Genomic DNA, 21,781 nt, shown 5'->3' on the forward strand with positions numbered 1-21,781 from the left:
ATATGTATTTGAATAAGAAAGAAAATTCACGAAGCACTTTGGTGGTAGTGGTAGTAAAATGACGCCATCATGAAAACGGCCTATTGATACCTATAAAGAAGCACAATAGCACAAAGGAAGCCCATGTCAAGGACTTGTGATATATAGAAAACGAGTAGTGGAAGAGTCATCTTTTGAAAAGCTGATAAAAGACACTTTAATATGTCAGCATCCAGCTATTTTTCGCTTTCGTTCTTTGTTTGTTTGTTTTGTTTGTTTGTTTGTTTGTTTTATTGTTTTTGTTTGATTAAAAAGATTTTCGGTCCAGGTCACTCTCGGTCAGTTTTGTAAATACTCAGGTAGCCCAGAAGGTTGAAAACTACAGGAAAGAGAAAAACAGCTAGACACCTTTAATATAGGAATTTAAGACTCTCATTTTTTGTAAAGAAGTCTTTTGAGAAGAGCACCACCTAACCTAAATATCTGAATTTTAAAATATGTGTGATTATTGGCTGATATTGGCTTTCCTATGACGTGGCTAGAGTACTTTTGACCGAGTGAACTTTACCTGTTAAAGAAACAAAAGGAAAAACATTATAATCTGTAGCTCACTGAAATTATATACATGAGGCATTTGTCGGAGGCGAGGATGTCTTGTCATGACCGCCATGTTGGCTGGTGTTACTTTAAGTTTTCCCCCTTATCCCCTTGTCCCTACCCCCTCCCTCCCCCCCCCCCTCCCTTCTAAAAAATGGGGTGCCAGAAGTACTTACTTCGTCGTTTGCAGGCAAAAATGAGAAGGATAATAAGAATGATGACAATCACCAACAGTACGACCAATCCAACTAACATGAAAATATACATTGCAAAGGAAATTGCTTAAAAACAAAAAAAAACATAATTATAAGCTTGGCAATTCTTAAAATTTGTTGGATGATATTAACAAAAAACATAGCCACCATGTTGGATGATATAACAAAAGACATGACCACCATGTTGGATGATATAACAAAAGACATGACCACTATGTTGGATGATATAACAAAAGACATGACCACCATGTTGGATGATATAACAAAAGACATGACCACCATGTTGGATGATATAAAGAAAAGACATGACCACCATACTGGATGATATAACAAAAGACATGACCACCATGTTGGAAGATATAACAAAAGACATAGCCACCATGTTGGATGATATAACAAAAGACATAGCCACCATGTTGGATGATATAACAAAAGACATGGACACCATGTTGGATGATATAACAAAAGACATGGACACCATTTTGCATGATATAACAAAAGACATGGCCACCATGTTGGATGACAGAAAAATTAATAAACCAAAAAAAAGTACTTACATTTCGTGGATCGATCTTGTATTGTGGGTATAGATGTCCCAGCAGGAACTGAAATGAAATGATGCACTTTGATCATTCTGCTAAGAACTAACTTACAAAGTTTTACAAGGTAATATTGATCTGTTCGGACTGAATTATTTAAATTGGTGAGAGCATGCACTACGCGGAAAATAAGGCATTGTGGAATTAATTAAAATCTATATAGTTTCAAAATAGAAGAAGTAGTGCATATTGTGTCTTTATCGCAGTCCTTGACCAATTGATTTAAGGTTTTTTTTCATGTCACAAATGTTAAAACTGCCTGACCCTGGGACTTGTAAGATTACAGTCATACTAAGTAATAAGCGACACCTTCGGGACCTTGCATGCCAGTTGTCCACTTCATAAAAAATTGTCCGCGGGAAAGGAATTCGTTTTACCTTAAATATATGGGAAGAAATTTTGGTGTCCATTGTCTTACATACCTTGCATTGTGATCTTGGCACCAAGTGGATGGTTGGGGTCGACTGTGTAGTTTCCAATCGTTCCAGAGTCAATTTCCTGCTGGAGGCCATCAATGAAATCCTGTGTTTCTTGTTGGGAGGTTGCGTTGACAAAGAGATCGTACTCCACGATCACGCTTCCTTTTCTGCATGAAGAATTAACAGTTGTGGAAAACAATTTTATACATGAACGATGCTGATCAAATACTCGTTATATTCACTCAATTTTAAATTTATTGTTGGGCTCAAAAAAAAAAAAAAAAAATAGAAGCTGGGACCAAGACGCATCCTCAAATGTATTCCAAAGGTTCTATAATGGTTTGAGATACACAGTCGATATGAAGCGTGTTAAAAGCCTCCATGCTCTCTGTTAGTGGTAGTTTATTACTCGAAAGTTTATTCAAACCGTCGCTGCACATATATTTATAGGGTGTGTGCAACCATGTGACTCAAAATCCCTTGAGATATGAATAACAATGAAACAGCCGCCATCTTGGTTGATCTTACAAGAGAAGCTAATGAGGAATGCTTTATTATCGTCAACCAAAATGGCGCGGGCAATGACGTAGCATGCACCTACTCTATCTACTCATTATTTTTTTGTAAATACAAACTCATTGACCTGTATTGTTATCTCCTATAATACTTATATGTGTGTAAACAAAGAACTTGAACTTGTCAGAGCAACACTTAATGAATTTTCCCCGAGGGTTGTCACTAGATACATTCAATTAACGCATTTCCTATGTAACGTATCGGTCTCAGCTTCTACGTTCAGTGTTTTTGGGCCCAACAATGACTAGATTACGTCTATTGCCAGTTCAACAGACTATGTTGCTAACTCACCGCAATCGATGAATACGCAGCCCCCACGCCCGAGATCTTCCTCTGCGTTTCCTTCTCCTCAGCCGTTGCAGACACTGCAAAAAAACGGCCATATTAAATCACATTTAGGAAAGTCTTTCGTTCATTTCAAATTACAATTAGGTGGCAAGTGGCTCTCAGGTGGTAAGAATGGGATTTCAATAATGGCAGTGATTATATGACAATGGTGATGATGATGATGAAAGGTGATGGTGAATATGATCGTTGGTTATACCTTGTTGTCGAGAATGATTGTGATGATGATAATCTGCATAACTTAGCCAAGTCAATCTACTCACCCAATTTTTAAAGTTCTTTCTGAATTTTTTGCCCCTTTCTGATTTTTCGTCTTTTACGTCATCGAACACAACGACGACATTCATAATGTGAATTATCCTAGTTTCAACCCGGATTTTTACTGCAAGAAATGATACGCAGGTTATATAACAATGTTATTTTCAGGCAGTTCAAATTGCTCTGCAATTCTTCTTTATCGGCTGTTTGCATAATGGCAAACTAACTAACGTAACTAGAAACTTTAATGAAATAAGACAGGAGGAAGAAAGGAGGAAGGGAAGAAGGAAAATGAAGGAAAAGCGGATTGTTTTGCTTTGAATCTAATATATCAGGATTCCTTGTTGACATCCAATTTTTTTTTCAATATTATATAATTAATGACTCACCCATTGTTGCAGAAACCTCGGGTTCTGTTGGTGTCTCTGTTGTTGGTTGCACCGATGTTGATGTTGATGGGGCAACAGAGGAAGATGGTGTTGCAGTAGCCGATGATGATGCTGATGGGGCAACTGAGGAAGATGGAGTTGAAGCAGCCGATGATGATGCTGATGGAGCAACAGAGGAAGATGGGTTTGCAGCAGCCGATGATGATGCTGATGGGGCAACAGAAGAAGATGGAGTTGAAGCAGCCGATGATGATGCTGATGGGGCAACAGAGGAAGATGGATTTGCAGCAGCCGATGATGATGCTGATGGAGCAACAGAGGAAGATGGATTTGCAGCAGCGGATGATGATGCTGATGGGGCAACTGAGGAAGATGGAGTTGAAGCAGCCGATGATGATGCTGATGGGGCAACAGAGGAAGATGGATTTGCAGCAGCCGATGACAATGCTGATGGAGCAGCAGAGGAAGATGGGTTTGCAGCAGCCGATGATGATGCTGATGGGGCAACAGAGGAAGATGGATTTGCAGCAGCTGATGATGATGCTGATGGGGCAACTGAGGAAGATGGAGTTGAAGCAGCCGATGATGATGCTGATGGGGCAACAGAGGAAGATGGATTTGCAGCAGCCGATGACGATGCTGATGGGGCAGCAGAGGAAGATGGGTTTGCAGCAGCCGATGATGATGCTGATGGAGCAACAGAAGAAGATGGATTTGCAGCAGCAGATGATGATGCTGATGGGGCAACTGAGGAAGATGGAGTTGAAGCAGCCGATGATGATGCTGATGGGGCAACTGAGGAAGATGGATTTGCAGCAGCCGATGACGATGCTGATGGAGCAGCAGAGGAAGATGGATTTGCAGCAGCCGATGACGATGCTGATGGAGCAACAGAGGAAGATGGATTTGCAACAGCCGATGATGATGCTGATGGGGCAACAGAGGAAGATGGATTTGCAGCAGCCGATGATGATGCTGATGGGGCAACAGAGGAAGATGGATTTGCAGCAGCCGATGACGATGCTAATGGAGCAGTGGAGGAAGAAGGAATTGGAGCCACAGATGAAGAAGCGACGGATGAGGCTGTCGACGGAGCTTCGGTTGTAACTAAAGACGAGTCTGTTGTACAAAAGAGTGAAAACCAAAAAATTGATAAATTGATAAAACGACATAAACGTAATAAACATCATTAACTAAGCACGTTAATGACAACCATTGCCGAGCCTTTTCTTGGCAAAAACTGATCAACTAAATTAATTACAGTGTAATTGTCACCTTTTCTTTATAAAAGTATGACTTTCATTAACATATATATAGTATATAAACTAATGCCAAAGCTTATCGTCTGATTCTTTGGCGAAGTTCGCGGCTGTACCTTCTCATTAATCGGAAATTTATTTAGAGTTAGGTCATCGCAAGATTTAGCATGAGTTCAACCAGACTTGAAAATAGTGTTGATGCATATACTTGTCTTCGTAATTAAAAGGTGAATAAATCAATGATGAACATATTTTAATGATTAAGCACACTTACTAGAAGCCTGGGCTGTCAAACTGAAGCACATCAAGACCACGAAGGCATTAATTCCTACCACTTTTGCATTCATTTTGTATTGTTTTTCAGAATGTTGACCAGTTCTTTCTTTTTTATCAAAGACCAAGAAGAACAAGAAGCTGTCTCCACTTTCTAACTTCACAAACTTGGTGTGACTTTGCTGATTAAGTTTACGCTTTTTATACCTTGGTTGTTTACTTCCTATATAATCTAGAACTGAGTAAAACTATGAATAACAGCTAATTTGGGCTGTTGTTTGTACTTAGTTTACGTCAATTGCTCTGGAACCGTAGTGTATTTCTATCGCCCACTCTGAAGGGTGATGTAGGGTAGTGGTTGACGATTGCTCACATGTACCATCAACCGAGTAAGCTAGTATGTTCCGAGACGTCATCTTATAGTCAGGCAGCGTATCCAACGTCATTTCAGAAGAAATTAAATCATAATCATAATCATGATCATAACAAGACAGTCCTAGGGCATCACGACTGGGTTTCGATCCTTATACACTGACGTCAAACCTTATAAAACTATTATGTATATGCATAAATATTCACAGATACGCTCGTACATGTGGTATATAAGTTAAATAAATGTCTTAAGTTTGTGAGTGACCGTAAGTAGGGTTAAAAAAATAGTAATAATAACTAGTTCGTCGAGCTTTGTTGGCCAGTGTACGAAGTACATATGACATAGAGAACTTGAGCTTAAACCTATAAACAAACTTTAGTATGATTTACATTGAATACCGAAAAAGGAAAGGTTTACTAAACTAAACTAACTTTTCGGAAGTTCAGGCGTCGGATAAAGAACCTGTTTCTGGCATTGAAAATAAAATTCTGGAAAGTTTGAATTTGATGAAGCTATAGCATAGTACAAATTCTCGAACTTTCCTTACAGCTAGGTAACGTAAATGTCGGTACATGCATGACTTCTTATTCATCATTCTTCACATTTCTTTAAAGTACCGTAAAAATTATATTACTGAAGTAGAGGAAAACCGAATAATTCTAGTAATGATAAATGTAATAAGAAAACGATTTCCTCTTACTGTTGATAACGAATGTCGCTAGCTCAACATATTTTTACACTATATTAGTTTGTTTATTTTGCTTCAGGCATGAGTTGCTAAACAAGTGCATGCTGTAAGCCGGCGTGACTCAATTGAATTCGTAAAAAAAAATTCTGTAATAGTGATGTTTAAAAGTTGAACAAAAAGATAAGATATGATCCTGTAAGTTTGGTAATGGATGGCTTTGAGTTATTTTTATCTACTTTAATTGAATTTACGTCGAGTTGAACCTTTATATTGCTCATGGTATAAATTTATATGGTAGAGTGCATGCCATATATTCGTGTGAAAAAGTTAATTAAAAAGTTGTATAAATTAGTGCAAAATTTTGTAAGTCTATGGTCTATTGAGGTCTACTGAACTTACTCATTTGTGTACATTTGTGCTATTTCTTACAGAGTTTAACACGGATATATGACATATATAAATCAGTTCAATCAAGATCATTGTCTAGTTGTACAGCAAGTGTGTATAGAGAGAAGGCACTTAACCCGTGAAATAAAAAATAATAGTCAGCGTGTAATAGTCAAATAGACACAAAAGAAAACAATGGAGTTAGGGTCTACTAATGTGTATTAGTATAATATCTATTTCACGATTTAAGTGACTTCACTCTAACAGGTACTCACGCCGTTATCTTTTGATCTTAATTAAATATAACTTAATGGCACTTGAGCTAGGGGCTAATTAATGTTCTGTGCAAATAAAGTACACAAGTTATAATTGAGAAGGAGGAGGAGGAGGAGGAAGAAGAAGAAGAAGAAGAAGAAGGAGAAGAAGAAGAAGAAGAAGAAGAAGAAGAAGAAGAAGAAGAAGAAGAAGAAGAAGAAGAAGAAGAAGAAGAAGAAGAAGAAGAAGAAGAAGAAAAAGAAGAAGCCTTCTGAGACTGAATAAGCAAAGTTTCAAAGCGGGACCGTGAATATGATAATATCTCCAAACTGGATTGTTAGAAATATTTATCAATTACTCCTCATGGACAAGTTTTGAATTAAAGTCAATTTAATGTTTTGGCTTTAAAAGCCGGCAGTTTTCGCAGCAGCTCATCCAGTCAGAACGCAGCATTGATGGTAGGCCATTAGTTGGATTTGGCTAACCATAGTTAATGTTATCAATCCAATGGCGTTAATTAAACTTCCTTTCATATATATATTATGGGGCAAGTTTTATTATGGTAAAACTTTAATCTTACATTTCAAACTGTTATTCGCGTAATTTTCAATGCCACCCAGACGTGAAAAATTCGAGAACTCTTTTTCAGAGCATACATAATCAGTCTTTAAGTTCATACGTTGGAATGACTGTGTTGCATACGTCATGATTCGCTGTCTAATAAGCTCAAGGTGAAAATCAAGTTTACTAGCTGTTATATTATCTATGGAAATTAGTGAGTTTTACACGAGTACTATAACCAAGTCGCAAAACTATTTTACTTGGAACTGACCTATACTTGCTAACTGCCAAACGCCACTCAGATCTTTCAATTCGACGTCTACCTCATTCTTACTAATTTTCGCGAATTTCGCGATTTTAGGAAAAAATGCGACATTTAATACGCGCGGAAAAAAAGATTGCGCGAAATTAATACACTTATTAGTACACTTTTACTCAGATTCATCTTCCAAACCCGAAAATTAATACTCGCGAAGTTCGGCCCCTAAATCAGTGTCGCGAACTGTTAGGTACACGAGAAAATTACTAATAAGGTCTATGGCGGCCGTATTCATTTCTGGAGTGTGACACCATGATTGTGGTTGCTAAATTTTCCAATAGGACGTTTGCACGATGGCGTCATTGACCTCCACTACCAGATTCCAGACGTGCGAGCCGAGCGAGCGAGGGCTGTGGAAGTAGAAGACTTGATCTTGATTCTCGTTCCCAGATCCTCCTGACGTGACGGGGAGTAACGATAACCGAGGAGAATCTGGGAACGAGAATGTACGATGATCACGTAAACCACTAGTTATTGTGTACTATCAGGGATTCTATTTCGACCTTTTTTTAACAGCTGCAGTTTGGCCTTGATTACATCCAGAAGATTTGTTTATATTAACCAAACTTTCTGCGTAGTCAAATGTGGGTTTATTTTGAAGATGGGCAAAAGGACTCTCGATATATTCAATGGTTTTTTGCTAAAATTCACATCGTGTTTTGCACGATCCTCTTGTGACCTTTAGGTTTTAACTCATGGAATTACACAGTGGTTTAGTAAAGTCTGGAGCTTGAATGATGAAGAGATATAGTGTTGCCTTTACGATGGAAAAACAGAAATGCGAGATACTTGATGACGATGGCGAAAAAATGGTAAGGTCATTAAGAATAACATTATGCTGACTAGGTTCATATTACATAATTTAACTGCATTGCTAAGTACAATTATTGGTCACAATGATTTCAATAGTTTTCATCCTCACATCAATACTAGCATCAAATATATAACTTAAAAAATTGATAACCAATTAATTTATTCAGGCTTTAGACTTTTATTTATTCACACTTATTTACAATATTGAAATACATAGGAAAGAGATCTACAAATATACAATTGAATTAAAGTAAACCAATTAAATGATATAACAACCATGTTTAGGCATGCATGGCTGTCACAATCATAAATAACGTGAAAGGAGTTATAAGAGGTTATTAAACCCTATCAAGAACATCTTCTGAGATAAAATTGGAACATATTATGATATGTTATAAGTTGATTTTTGGGATTTTTTTGGAATGGAAAGGAGAAGCCGGAAAAAGTCCCTTGATGCACATGTATGTACAGGAAAGAACAAACAAACAACTGGACTACTCAAATAAGATGTACAGTACCAAGCCTGTCAGAACTCGAACATATAACAGAACTAGTCATGCTAGCACTATTGTCTGAGAACCTGTGAAAATCCTGTGAAAAACCTGTGAAAAATATCTCTGTATTTAAGAAATTTCACAGGATTTTCACAAGATTTTCACAGGATTTTCACAGGTTCTCAGCCAGTAGTGGCTGGTGAGAGATGACACATTAGCAGAGCATGTTACTGGTGCTTCCTATATTCTTTGTTTGCATGTTAAGCCATCACAGCCATGTTGGTACCCTTTAACAAAAGATTTCTCATTAGCATCCATTGTTAGCGGTACCACAATGGCCACCATGTTTTTGTCTTTTAACTCTCTTGGGAATGCTTGCAACCCATCAATTAGTAGACATTTGATGCAAATAAACCATAATTTTTATCAATATTTCATACATGCTACTGAGCGTACATTGATTGGTCACCTTCACATGTTGAGATAGATCACTCCCTAATAGGGTTTGGTCGTCATGGCTGCATTGAGGATTGCGAGCATCCACTTTTTTTGTGGCCCTTGGGAATATGGCTTGTAATCTAAATTGGATTACTGATATTTATTAATTTCATTTTAAAACTTTTTGATAGGTATGTTATGGCTATTCTATCAGCTACCTGAAGGTGAGGATTCCACATTGATCATGAAAAATGAAAATAAATAATAAAAATGATGGGGTTCTTATATAGTACATTTTCACATTATCTCAATGTTCTTTACATTTAAAGTATGAGCAGTGGAGGACTTTACGGGCTGCATATTAAGGTGCTTATTAGCAGCTGTGCAGCTTACAATCATGATTGATTTGTTAGTACATTAATGTTATGCCTCCAAAATCATGAGGGGAAATATGCACTCATGACTCTGTACTGTGATATCATACACAAACTGGGAGCTGGATAGTATGTATATATTTAGGAGCAGGCTTAGGATTTAAAAAAAAATCATCTTGTGTTTTTCTTTTCTTCTATCAGATATTGCTATTTATATTGCTGGTCGTGTGCTCTGCTGGATTTCTGATATTGGTTTGCTATTGGCGCCCAGACTGGTATTTAAAGCTACGCTATTCGCGATGCACATTACGAGAGGCTCAGTATGTCCTCTTAAAGGTATTTTTGACATATAAATTTTATTACTATTTATTTATTTTGAAGTTTTAGCCATACTTCATTTGTTTTCTTCAGGATCTAGTGTTATTGAATATTTTTTCTTGTAATTTCATTCCATGGCACAAGTGGAATTGTTTTGTTATGAATAGATCTCATTGTTTTTATTGTTTTTAAGAATCTTTTTTTATATAATTCAGACTTTTTCCTCATCTAGTTTGTTAATGTTGAGTGTCAGACATTAATTATTTCTTTTAGACATCCCATCATACCAAGGACGTAGAAGAAGTCAGAACCAAAAGGATAGATGGGCAGGTCAACAAGTAAGTAGGGTTTCATATGATTTTATTGTTTTCCGCTGTGTTGACGGAAGAAACTCAATTAGCCCCCTAAACTCAAATAGCTCCCCCTAAACTCAATTATAGCTCCCTCTCCACTCAGTTAGCCCCCCTAAACTCAATTAGCCCCCCTAAACTCAACTAGCCCCCCTTAAACTCAATTAGCCCCCCTTAAACTCAATTAGCCCCCCTTAAACTCAATTAGCCCCCCCTTAAACTCAATTAGCCCCCCTTAAACTCAATTAGCCCCCCTTAAACTCAATTAGCCCCCCCTTAAACTCAATTAGCCCCCCTAAACTCAATTAGCCCCCCTAAACTCAATTAGCCCCCCCTTAAACTCAATTAGCCCCCCTAAACTCAATTAGCTTCCCTAAACTCAATTAGTCCCCCCTTAAACTCAATTAGCCCCCCTAAACTCAATTAGCCCCCCCCCCCCTAAAATTTTGGCTGGATCCGCCCTTGATAATATATAACATGTAGTTCTTAAATTATTAATTATCAATTTGATAATGCATTTCAAAGGGTCCAATAGAAGACCCTTTTCACTTTGGGCTAATGCTTTTCCAATTCAGACCACATCATTCCCTAGAGTATCATTTCTTTGTTTAATAGTTGCGTATAAGAACAGATGTAAATAGTTATTGAGAAAGTATCTTTTTTATATTTATATTTTATTTTTTATGTTTTACAACCACCACTCCCTGGCTCTTAAGTGAGGCTCCCTTCACATGTACTACCACTACGTTCTATGATTATTTTCAACGTACAACACTCAACTCAGCCAGAGAACCCAGAGAAAACTCCCATGGCAAGGTAGAGGACAACACATCAAACAAACTCACATACTGTAATACAGCAACTGGCCCTCCAGGTTGGGGGTTGGGCAAAGGGCTAATAATTATTCTTCCCTTCCCTGTAAAACATTACAGAAACCAGAAACACACCTTCAAGGGTTTCAAGGCCCTATGCACAACTGAACACCTAGAGGTTAGGTGAAATGAGAGACTGAAGATGAATATAGTGTAGTTCCAGAAAAATACTATGCGTCCCCATGGAGGATTGTCAGAACTTCCAAAGGGAACCTTGGCCTAGGTGCTTGATGTAATCACATCGACTTGAACTTTAGTAGGAAGCACGGGTGGCGTGCTCTACTAATGTGCCATATTTCATCAATGTAACCCAGGTTTGAGCCCTGGCGGGCTTGGTGTCATATTATGTGAGTTGAGTTTTTTGATGGTTCTCTCCTACTGTGCTTCGATGGTTTTTCCTCTGCGTTCTCAGGTTTTTCCTTCCTTTGCAAAAATCAACTTCTAAAATCTATGCACTGCCTTATCAATTGGGTTTTTTGCAAAGACTGTTAGGCATTAAGCAGTCCACCCAGCTGCAGGAGTGGTAAAAAGCATTAGACTTAATATATTTAGTCAAGTCTTAATCCTTTCAGGCATCTGAAGTTGTCATTACAAACTCACCATGAACACAAAGTTAATATTCAGGCAGAGAGAAGAAACAGCGAGGAAAAGGTTTGTTTACACAAGATACCCATAATGTAAAACCAGATTTTATGTGATTCTATAATGGTGTGGCACTCGGCATAACACAAAATGAAATTCATGATTCATGCTTTTGAATTAAGAAAGTACTTGAAAAATGTGATGGTGATCGAGCTGTCAGTGGCCGATAAAGCACCTAGGGTGTAGGTAGGGTGTCAGTAGGGTGTTAGTAGGTTGTCAGTATTGTGTTGATAGTTTATCTGTAGGGTGCTGGTAGGTTGTTAGTTTTTTTATCTTTTTAAACTCCTGCCTGTCTAATTCTTGTCACATGAAACATCTGTATAGAGACTGCGTCTAAGCCTCTTTTAATTCACACACATTAACTTTAATATATAATACCTAATATGATACCTAAATCACTTGTTTTAGACATATGTTTTGTTTATCAATAATTATAATCCTGTGTTTATGTAACTCGTATATAATACTGTTCAGTAGTTAATTACGTGTTCATATTCATACATATCATTTTTGTTACAGGGCCTTCTTAATGTTACATCACCACATAATTATCCTGTGGTGAGTAATAATCAGAAATAACCATTGATAATTATTCCTAATGATGATGGTGATGATCCTTATAATAGTTAATAAAAACAAAAATATTTAATAATGAATTTATATTCAATAAATAAATATAATCTTAATAATATCATGATTACTAACGACAGTAATATTCAGTGAGATCACTAATCATTGATGATGATTCCTTAAGTTATAATATTTGATGCTGTAAATATAATAGTCTCCTGTGTTGAGTAATAATCAGAAACAACCATTGATAATGATTCATTAAATTAGGATATTTTGTGCTGTAAATTTAATATTGTGTGGTTCTAGAAAATTTCATACTCATTCTGGTACCCAAAGCCTTCTTGGCTTTCTAATGAAAACTCAAAGGCTCTGGTACAGTAACACTCAAATCGACATAATCTTTCGCTGATTTTACAGTCAATGGTTGAATTTGGAATACTTTGCCGTACACATCAGAGGGTCTCGCTAAATTAATTGCTTATTTTGATTATAGATTACCGAGGTAATCATGATATTATTATTGAATTATGAAATGTATGTTTTTCTTAACAGTTGAGGTATTTTATGCACAGACATTTGAAGTATGTTTGGAATAATTCGACTGGTACCTTTGACCTTCTGAGGTATGTATACTTTCACAGCCTTACCTTCAACCCCATTTATTAGGCTGATCTACAGTATGTCTGAGCTGATCTGAGTCAGGATACGGATAACTTGCACAGATCAAACCCTGAAACGACCCCTGCAGTGATCTACAGTACCGCCTGAAATCATTGCAGCATGCGAACGCGTTTGTTTCGCGTCTTTACCGCGTGCGGTGAACGCAAACTGTACGCGGAATGGACGCGAATGGACGCGGTCAATACGCTCTTTCGTTCTTACTGCGGTTTATAGAACGTAGCATTTACAGTACATGTGCCGAGTACATTTGCAGTGAAAGTGCCCCAAAAACTAGACATCACTCTTTAATCATGAGCAGCATTTTCTGAAAAACGTAGCATAATCATCGACCGAATGTACGTACATTTAGTCAGATAGTCTATTAATATGGAAGTTTGAAACTTTCGAATATTTTCGAAATTGAAATGTCGGAAATACTTGGAAGTTCGTCCATAAACTTCTATAACTACATGTACTGTAGTTATGAATAAACTGACCTCAAATTATTATCGCTGTGAGGAGGCCTACAGTGTAACCGCATCAATTTAAACCTTCAAAGTTCAATATGCTACACAATATATGTATTTTGCTAGAGGAAAGTTCAGTCTCCAAATAATTTATCAGAGTTTGAAGCAAACTATTAAGATCAAACCTATTCTTAATTCTTGTTTTTATTTCAAAATACAAAGTCGAAGCTTTTAGAACGCATCTTTTTCCAGCAAATGAACCATGGCCGGCGAACATGCAATTTACACGCGGACTCGGTTGTTGCGAGCTGCATCGAGCCCTGCAAGCTGGAATTCTTTTTTTTTTTTTGTCTCTCTATTAGTCGCTGCCGGTTCCTTTTTTTGACTGGCGGCAGTGAAAAACCAAATTCAAATCGGTTACTCGCAACTAACGAGTCCTCATAATATTTAAAATGCAAAGCGGCGGACCCTAATAATTCTCCGATTTTATACACAGAATACGAAGCCCCAGACCGTTCGTGACCTGAAGAGTCTAAAAATAATACTACATTCACCACGATTGTGAATTTTATGCTTTCGAGTAGCCCAAGAGTGAATCAAAGTAACGAATTCTGTTGTGAATGTAGAAGTATAAATAAAAGTTGCCTTAGGAAATTGCAGGACGAAGAATGTTTGAGAGATCTAAAACGTACAAACGCACGTGCATAAGAGTATGCGACAAGATAAACGTCATACATGTAGCGTTACACTGTAATCAATTATCTATGTCGTGCTCTAAAATATCTAATGTAATTTCGTTTTTTCGTCCAATGTTACTCTATTACCTTGAAATAAAGCACGAAAGCATAAAATACTATTATTTTATAAAATAGTTGGAACTTTTGGATAGATTAACCATTCCAACTGGATCAAAATCGAGGTAGAAACGCTCCTCACAAGATACAGTACAAAAGGGCAAGAGAATCGCATATGACCACATTTAAACACAGTTACATGTAGCTCATTTTCGATTGATGAAACAATTAATTCCAAAGAAATTCTACACACAAAAAAAATCGACTCCTGTACTGGTTGGTACAAACTCGAACTCGATTCCTAAATGGAACTTTTAAAAAACTCGAACTCGGGCCATAAAAAATATTTCGTTGAATGCCAAACCAGTAGGAATACTGTATAACCAAACAGCGCTTTGTACAGTATGATACTGTATGGGACGCGTTTTTTCGGCAACCGCGGTTAAATCGCGGTCAATTCTAGGTCAGGACGCGGCTTATTTGCGTTTTTACCGCGTGCACTGAACGCGCGACGGACGCGTCTTATGCCTCAATGATTTCAGGCGGTACTGTAAGACAAGGCACGACTAACTCACAGAGGAGCAAAGAACTAGTGAATGACTGACTGACTCACTGACTGACTCACCGACTCACTGACTCACACACTCACTGACTGACGAAAGAAAAAAACAAAGGAAGGAATAGGAGATCGTCGAGTTACAGTAAATCGCACAGTCAAAAATAATAGAATTCAGCAAAAAGGGACAATTTTGATAATTTTTATTTTTCAGAGCATTGGATCAGAAGCTTACAATAAAAGATATATATGACCATGCATCAGGACTTACCACAAAGGAATCAATCAATAGGTTAGTCAGACAAAGAAGGTGTTTAGTATTTATACTTATTATTATAACAAAGTTAGTCACCAAAAACCTGCAAAGCTGAGATCACTGAGGGTCATAGCAAAACATTTCATATCAAACACGTAACGCCTTTGATACAAATTGCAGCTTGAAGATGCTCACAGGAAATGAAGCTATGAAACATGTAAAACGTATCTACCCATAATCCTTGCCGGTCTCAGCTTTTCAGATAGTTTTCCCAGTGAAATTAAAATCTTGTCTCACTAACATATACACATTTAAGACATTTTTTGGGCCCGCAGTAATTGGCTTAACGCTGTTGCGGTCACCCTGTCATATATATCACAGTATTTTTCAGTTGTTATATTTCCAGTTTAATATATGATATATATTTATAATATAATAAATATTTATAATAAATACATAAATAAATATCTGTTTTAAAGAGTACTACGAGGATTGAGAGGCAACAAATTCTTTTTCTTTTCGAAGAAAAGTAAAAATAGAAACAATTTATGATTAATTTTCTGCGATGATAGTTTTGGATTCTGAGATATTCTGAGTTTGGATATTCTAGCTAATTTGATGAGCTTGTTGGACATAGCAACAGTAACTAAGGGGAGTCGGAAAAAATGTCTTGCTTCCTGATTGGTTGAGATTAAAGCCATAAAAACATCATTTAATTGGATCTGTCTTCATAGGAAACATATATATGGAAACAATATGATAGACGTTGAAGTTAAATCGTATGGACGATTATTTTTAGAAGAGGTATGGTTTACACGGGTGAAAAACACACTGTTCATGCTCGGAAGTTTGGCGGGAAAATCCGCAGACGCGTCGAGCTCAAAAATAAAACCATTGGAGAATTTCTTACCGAAATTCCAAGCATGCGCAGTGCATTTTTCGCCCGAGTTCGGAATGGTTTACATTTCGTTCTAGATGAATATGCAATTACCTATCGACAGGCTACCGATTTGTTTCCGACACCTTACCGAACGAGGCACGTACCTGATTCAAAATCCTTTGAGATATAAATAATAATGAAACAGCGGCGATGTGGGTTGATCTAACAAGGGAAGCTGATGAGGAATGCTTTGTTATCGTCATCCAAGATGGTGGTTATGACGTAACATGCAAATGCTCTATTGATAATTATAAAATAACTGTCATAAATCTCATGTTCTGATTGGTTAGGAGTGCGTTCTTTATGAGCATACAGCACGCACGCCCAGTTTCAGTTGCGTCATTCTATCTAAAATAACGGTTATTGTAATTTGTATTTCATATAATGCTCGGCTGTGTGGAGTTATAAAGCACTTGGGGATTGACAGAACACTCGATAAAGTGTCTAGAAGCACTCCGCTACGCGTCATGCTTTTCCTAACACTTCTCTCGTGTTCTGTAAACCTCCGAGTGCGTTATAACTCCACATAGTACGCGCGCCTGTTTTGTATGTCTTTAGTATTCTTTAATTTCTTTTTTTTTTTTCCTTTTCTTTTTTTCTTCTAGGCTCTTGATCCCTTCTATGTGTTCCAGTTGGCTAGTGTTATACTTTGGATGTGTGACGATTACTATTACTACGCCTCAGCCATCATCATTATATCATTTGGATCCATTTGTATTAGTGTTCTTCAGACAAAGAAGGTACAATATAGTAGTTGGAGTTGAGTGGCTTGAAATTGTAATAGATTTGGAAGAAGAAAAAATGTAAGAGAAACGAGGGAAGGGATTTTACAATAACTTACAAAGTTCTCGCGCGCTGATTGGTTATTTTTTTATCATCAACAAGATCGAGGACAGACAGATAAAGCTGACGTCAACGAGCGCACGCTCTCCGTTGGTTGTTTTGATCGCTAAAAATGAGAAGTTTTTATCGTTTTTGTTATTGTAAAAAAACAAATAGACGTCAGTTTTTTATGTGTCTGTCCTCTGCTTATTGATGATAAATTTCGTCATCACATTGTCAAAGTAGTATGCGGATCCACTTGGCTACGCCTCGTGAATCCACACTACTTTGACAATATGATGATGCAATTTATCGTCAATAAGAGGACACATAAAAAACTGATGTCTATTTGTTAAATGGAAGTGAAGGGAAGGGAATGGAAGGGAAGGAAAGTGTTCATCAGACTAAGAAGGTAGTTGGAGTGGCTTAAAATTGTAGAAGATTTAAAAGAAGGAACAAACCAGTAGCGGAAAGAAAAGAAGCCAAAACTGTGAAGTGAAGTGAAAGGAAAGGGAATGGAAGGGAATGAAAAGAAGGTAAGGAAGAAAAAATAAACGAAAGAGAAGTGAGATGAAACAAAAAGAAAGAAAGGGGAATTGTGATTGAAAGAAAATAGTAAAAGAAAGGAAGGGTAGGAAAAGTAAATAGAAAAATAAGTAAAATGAATGGGAAATAAGATGAAGAAAATCAGGGAAAGGAAAAAAACAAAAGTGAGAAAAGAAAAAGGGAAATAGGTAAGGAAGCGAAGAAAGAATAATTAAAAAGGCAAGGAAAAGGAAGGAAAATAGAGCAAAATTTAATAAATAATAAATACAGGATATTACATGGGCACGCGGAGATACAAAATTTATCTTCGAGTGTTGCGCTCACTCGTGAGAGATTTTCAACATGAGAAGATCAATTTCGTATCTCCAAGCACCCATGTAATATTCTGTTTATGGATAATCATTTGATCAACAGTATTAGTAAATCAATATTTTTCCCTTCCAAACTTTTTTCTCTTTGAAGCATTTAATTAATCTAAGAAACATGGTGGCCAAATCAGACTTTGTAAAAGTTCTTCGTAACAATGGAGGTATGTTATTCTATTTTTTCTTCAAGAATAGCCAATGAATAGCCTATTTCACCTTCATGCATAGCCAACGAATAGCCTATACCCTCTTCATGAATAGCCAATGTGCACGAGCACAAATTTCTTGCAAAAAGCATTACCAAAACTTTGTCACATCTAGTTTCAGAAGATGTTTCATCAGAAGATTTAGTTCCCGGTGATGTCATAGTCATTCCACAACAGGGCACCGTTATGCACTGTGATGCAGCACTTATCAGTGGCAACTGTATAGTCAATGAAAGTATGTTAACAGGTATGTGAGGTTTCCTTATTTTTCAAAGACTTCTTCTCTCCCAAGCTTAGATGAATACTGCTAAACACTTGGTGTATTGGATTATACGACTGTATTTGGAGATGACAAGGCTGTAGTGCACTCACTCACCTCTCATCTCTGGGGTCTTATCCAGTATCACAAGTCACGTTAATAGAGTTTGTTAGGTCTCTCCTGTAAACAGTCTTCTCTAGTTTACCTCCCTCTGCAAAACCTATTGCTAAATAGGATCCTTGCATTATGGCGTCATTGACCTCTACTACCAGACTCCCTTGCACACTTTCTTTTGTTCAGTTAATTAGCACCAATTGTCTTACTATTCTCATGAGGGAATACAAATTTAAATAAGAAAGAAAATTTGCATTATTGTAGTTAGAGTCAAATGCTGTCACGCAAACTTCCTATTTCAATTCTATAAAATTGGTTGACCCCAGTGGTGGAAGGAGTGCGAAGCACTGATTGTGGTGAGCGATGAGTCAAGTCCTGCTGCACTAGATGTCGTATGTGAGTAGAGTTGCTCGTTAGTTCTCTCCTGTCCTTAGAGGTTTTTCCCCGGGTTTTGCAGTTTTCCTTCCTCCGTAAAAATGGACTCCTAAATCCCAATTGTTTTATAATATCGACGCCCTACTTTTCACGCAGGTGAAAGTGTTCCTGTCACAAAGACACCGTTGCCACAGGCTATGTCGTCAAAACATGATGTGCCGTCAGAAGAAAAAGATGAATTGTATAGTGTGGTAAAGCACAAGAGACAAACACTCTTTAATGGTACAAAAGTTATTCAAACTCGTTACTATGGTAAAGCTAAAGTCCTAGCAGTTGTCATTTGTACTGGTAAGTCTAGCTATCATTCTTTCTCGTCCGTTCTAGTGTAGTGTCGTGTCATCTCGTGTCGTGTCGTCCCATGTCATGTCGTGTCTTGTCATTTGGTGTCGTCTCGTGTCATGTGTCATTGTATCTCGTGTTGTGTTGTGTCGTATTATCTCGTGTCGTGTCGTGTCATCTCGCGTTGTCTCGTGTTGTATCGTGTCATCTTGTCGTGTGGCATCGTGTCATCTCGTTGGGTTGCGTCATCTTGTGTTGTCACGTGTCATCTAATGTGTCCTTGTCTCCGAACTTACCTTTCGTCCCGTCCCGTCCCGTCCCGTTCCTTCTCCTTTCATTTTCTTGTCATTCTATTCTTTATTTTCCCCTTCCATTTCTATTTTTCCATTTCCTTCATTAGATATTTATCACTCCTCTCTCCTCTCCTCAATCTTCTTGTGTCCTCTCCTCTCCTCTTCTCACTCGCCTCCCCTCTTGTCTCATGTCCTCTCCTCTCTTCTTGTGTCGTTGTCCCGTCACGTCCCGTCACATCTCTTTTCTTTTCATTTTCTTGTCATTAATTTCTTTATTTTCCCCTTCCATTTCCATTTTTCCAATTCCTTCATTAGATATTTCTCTCGCACTTCTCATACCAAGGACTGTCTCATCCCCTCTTCGCAAGTGTATTACATTAAAAAAAATTTTTGTCTTTTATATCTCTTCATCCTTTATAGGTTTTTATACAACAAAAGGAGGTCTCATTCGCTCCATTCTCAACCCTCGTCCAGTTGGCTTCAAATTCTTTCGTGATTCCATGCGTTTCATCGGGTTCATGGCCTTCCTCGGTACGTATTTCAAATCAAATATTCTAGTTCGTCCACTCTTTTTGTGAAAATTGACCCTTCGATAATAGATCGTTAATAAAAAATGAGGATTTAGTCCCCGTTCATGCGCAATACCGATGTTAAGCAATCCCATTCCTGGGTACCGAAGGCTTGAACGATGAACAAGAGTTCCATTATTCGGGTATTCATGTGTCTAGAATGGAATAGTTGGACATCCAATAAAAATTCAAATAATAAGAAGAAAAAAAATTATTGGTATCCTAAATTAACTTCAGGGCTGATCAAAGTTAGGGCACAGCCAACTCACAGATAGAACCTTGAAACAACCTCTGGGCTGATCTACGTCAGGGCATGGCTAATTCACAGATAGAACCCTGAAACAACCTCTGGGCTGATGTAAGTCAGGGCATGGCTAACTCACAGATAGAACCCTGAAACAATTTCTGGGCTGATCAAAGTTAGGGCACAGCCAACTCACAGATAGAACCTTGAAACAACCTCTGGGCTGATCTACGTCAGGACATGGCTAACTCACAGATAGAACCCTGAAACAACCTCTGGGCTGATGTAAGTCAGGGCATGGCTAACTCACAGATAGAACCCTGAAACAACCTCTGGGCTGATCTAAGTCAGGGCATGGCTAACTCACAGATTGAACCCTGAAACAACCTCTGGGCTGATCTACGTCAGGACAGGGCTAACTCAAAGATAGAACCTCGTAACAACCTCTGGGCTGATCAAAGTCAGGGCACAGCTACTGTAACTCAAAGATAGAACCCTGAAACAACCTCTGGGCTGATCAAAGTCAGGGCATGGCTAACTCACAGATCGAACCCTGAAACAATCTCTGGGCTGATCAAAGTCAGGGCACAGCTAACTCACAGATGGAACCCTGAAACAATCTCTGGGCTGATCAAAGTCAGGGCATGGCTAACTCACATTAATTAACTTGGAATTTAGCAGAGGGATGAAAACTGGAGAACCCAGAGAAAAACCCTCAAACTTAGGATAAATTTAGGATACTGAAAAAAGGTTATCTAATGTCATATTTGTCGTCCCTTTTAGCGATGTTTGGATTTGGATACAGTGTATATGTGTTCGTTGAACACGGGGTGAGTAAGTTCTCGATTTGGTGTAGCTTAAGAATTCAAATATTTGAACTCTCAAAATCGTACAAACGCTTTTAGTATTCTATCATTTTGGCATGAGAGAGACTTAAGGTTTTTGCTGAAACAATGGATACATTTTAACAGCGTTGCTTCACACGCATGAAAATGCCCACTTTTTCTAGGTGTCTACATCAGATATAATCAAGAAAGCTTTAGATGTCATAACTATTGCTGTACCACCAGCATTGCCTGCAGCCATGTCTGTAGGAACTGTGTATGCTCTGCAAAGATTGAAGAGACAAGAGATATATTGTATTTCACCATCAAGGTAGGTTGAGAGTGGAGGGGTTTGGGTCGGGGAAGGGCATTTGATCCTCAGTCACCTATCCGACTTGTTTTAAGGAGCAAGTGTGGATTGGTTAGTCTAAGCACCGAGGATCAATCTATAGATTGATACTTAGTGACCTTATACACTTGTTTTAAGGAGCAAGTGTGGCTTGGTTGGTTAGTGTGCTGCTCCTTTGTTCAGTTTCTCCTCTAAGCCCTATTCTGTCTTGGTGTTTTGTCTGTCTCGTGGATATGTTCTCTCATAAGTTATTTTGTTTGTCTATTCTAATACCAGGATCAACATGTGCGGGAAGCTCAAGCTCTTTTGTTTCGACAAGGTAAAAATACCCTGTTGGGCTCCCTATGCCTGCCCGACCTCTGACCTTGAAGGTAGTTTTTTATTGTGTGTGTGGGGAAGGGGGGGAGGGGAGGGGGAAGTGATGGAAAGTATGGGAA

General features: G+C 37.9%; 2 protein-coding genes across 4 annotated transcripts in view; one reads left to right on the forward strand and one right to left on the reverse strand.

The window, feature by feature from the left end:
* Positions 1 to 221: 221 nt before the first annotated feature.
* On the reverse strand, positions 222 to 5,059 carry LOC116303979 (uncharacterized). The gene is made up of 8 exons (XM_089035340.1): positions 4,911 to 5,059; positions 3,378 to 4,496; positions 2,994 to 3,112; positions 2,677 to 2,750; positions 1,813 to 1,976; positions 1,349 to 1,396; positions 753 to 857; positions 222 to 547 (listed from the first exon to the last, which is right to left on the reverse strand). Exons 1-8 carry the CDS (start codon positions 4,981 to 4,983, stop codon positions 507 to 509), a joined length of 1,743 nt encoding a protein of 580 aa, XP_088891466.1. The 5' UTR covers positions 4,984 to 5,059; the 3' UTR covers positions 222 to 506.
* Positions 5,060 to 7,955: 2,896 nt separating this feature from the next.
* LOC116303984 (polyamine-transporting ATPase 13A3) overlaps positions 7,956 to 21,781 on the forward strand; it is a 44,667-nt gene continuing 30,841 nt past the window's right edge. Inside the window, exons 1-17 of one of the 3 annotated variants that reach the window (XM_089034896.1) lie at positions 7,956 to 8,304; positions 9,429 to 9,461; positions 9,813 to 9,947; positions 10,203 to 10,267; positions 11,724 to 11,802; positions 12,313 to 12,351; positions 12,919 to 12,989; positions 15,058 to 15,135; positions 15,834 to 15,903; positions 16,645 to 16,779; positions 17,870 to 17,936; positions 18,094 to 18,225; positions 18,883 to 19,074; positions 19,779 to 19,889; positions 20,955 to 21,001; positions 21,181 to 21,326; positions 21,621 to 21,663. In XM_089034896.1, coding sequence (XP_088891022.1) covers positions 8,227 to 8,304; positions 9,429 to 9,461; positions 9,813 to 9,947; positions 10,203 to 10,267; positions 11,724 to 11,802; positions 12,313 to 12,351; positions 12,919 to 12,989; positions 15,058 to 15,135; positions 15,834 to 15,903; positions 16,645 to 16,779; positions 17,870 to 17,936; positions 18,094 to 18,225; positions 18,883 to 19,074; positions 19,779 to 19,889; positions 20,955 to 21,001; positions 21,181 to 21,326; positions 21,621 to 21,663 — 1,521 coding nt within the window. In that variant the 5' untranslated portion in view covers positions 7,956 to 8,226. Of the gene's footprint in view, positions 8,305 to 9,428; positions 9,462 to 9,812; positions 9,948 to 10,202; positions 10,268 to 11,723; positions 11,803 to 12,312; positions 12,352 to 12,918; positions 12,990 to 15,057; positions 15,136 to 15,833; positions 15,904 to 16,644; positions 16,780 to 17,869; positions 17,937 to 18,093; positions 18,226 to 18,882; positions 19,075 to 19,778; positions 19,890 to 20,954; positions 21,002 to 21,180; positions 21,327 to 21,620; positions 21,664 to 21,781 lie in introns of those variants that run through there. The other 2 variants (XM_089034897.1, XM_089034898.1) reach the window with 2 other exon arrangements.

This window comes from Actinia tenebrosa, unplaced genomic scaffold (genome assembly GCF_029948245.1).
Source record: "Actinia tenebrosa isolate PJP-AT-01 unplaced genomic scaffold, QUT_ActTen_1.0 PGA_scaffold3__52_contigs__length_22856419, whole genome shotgun sequence".
NCBI lineage: Eukaryota > Metazoa > Cnidaria > Anthozoa > Actiniaria > Actiniidae > Actinia > Actinia tenebrosa.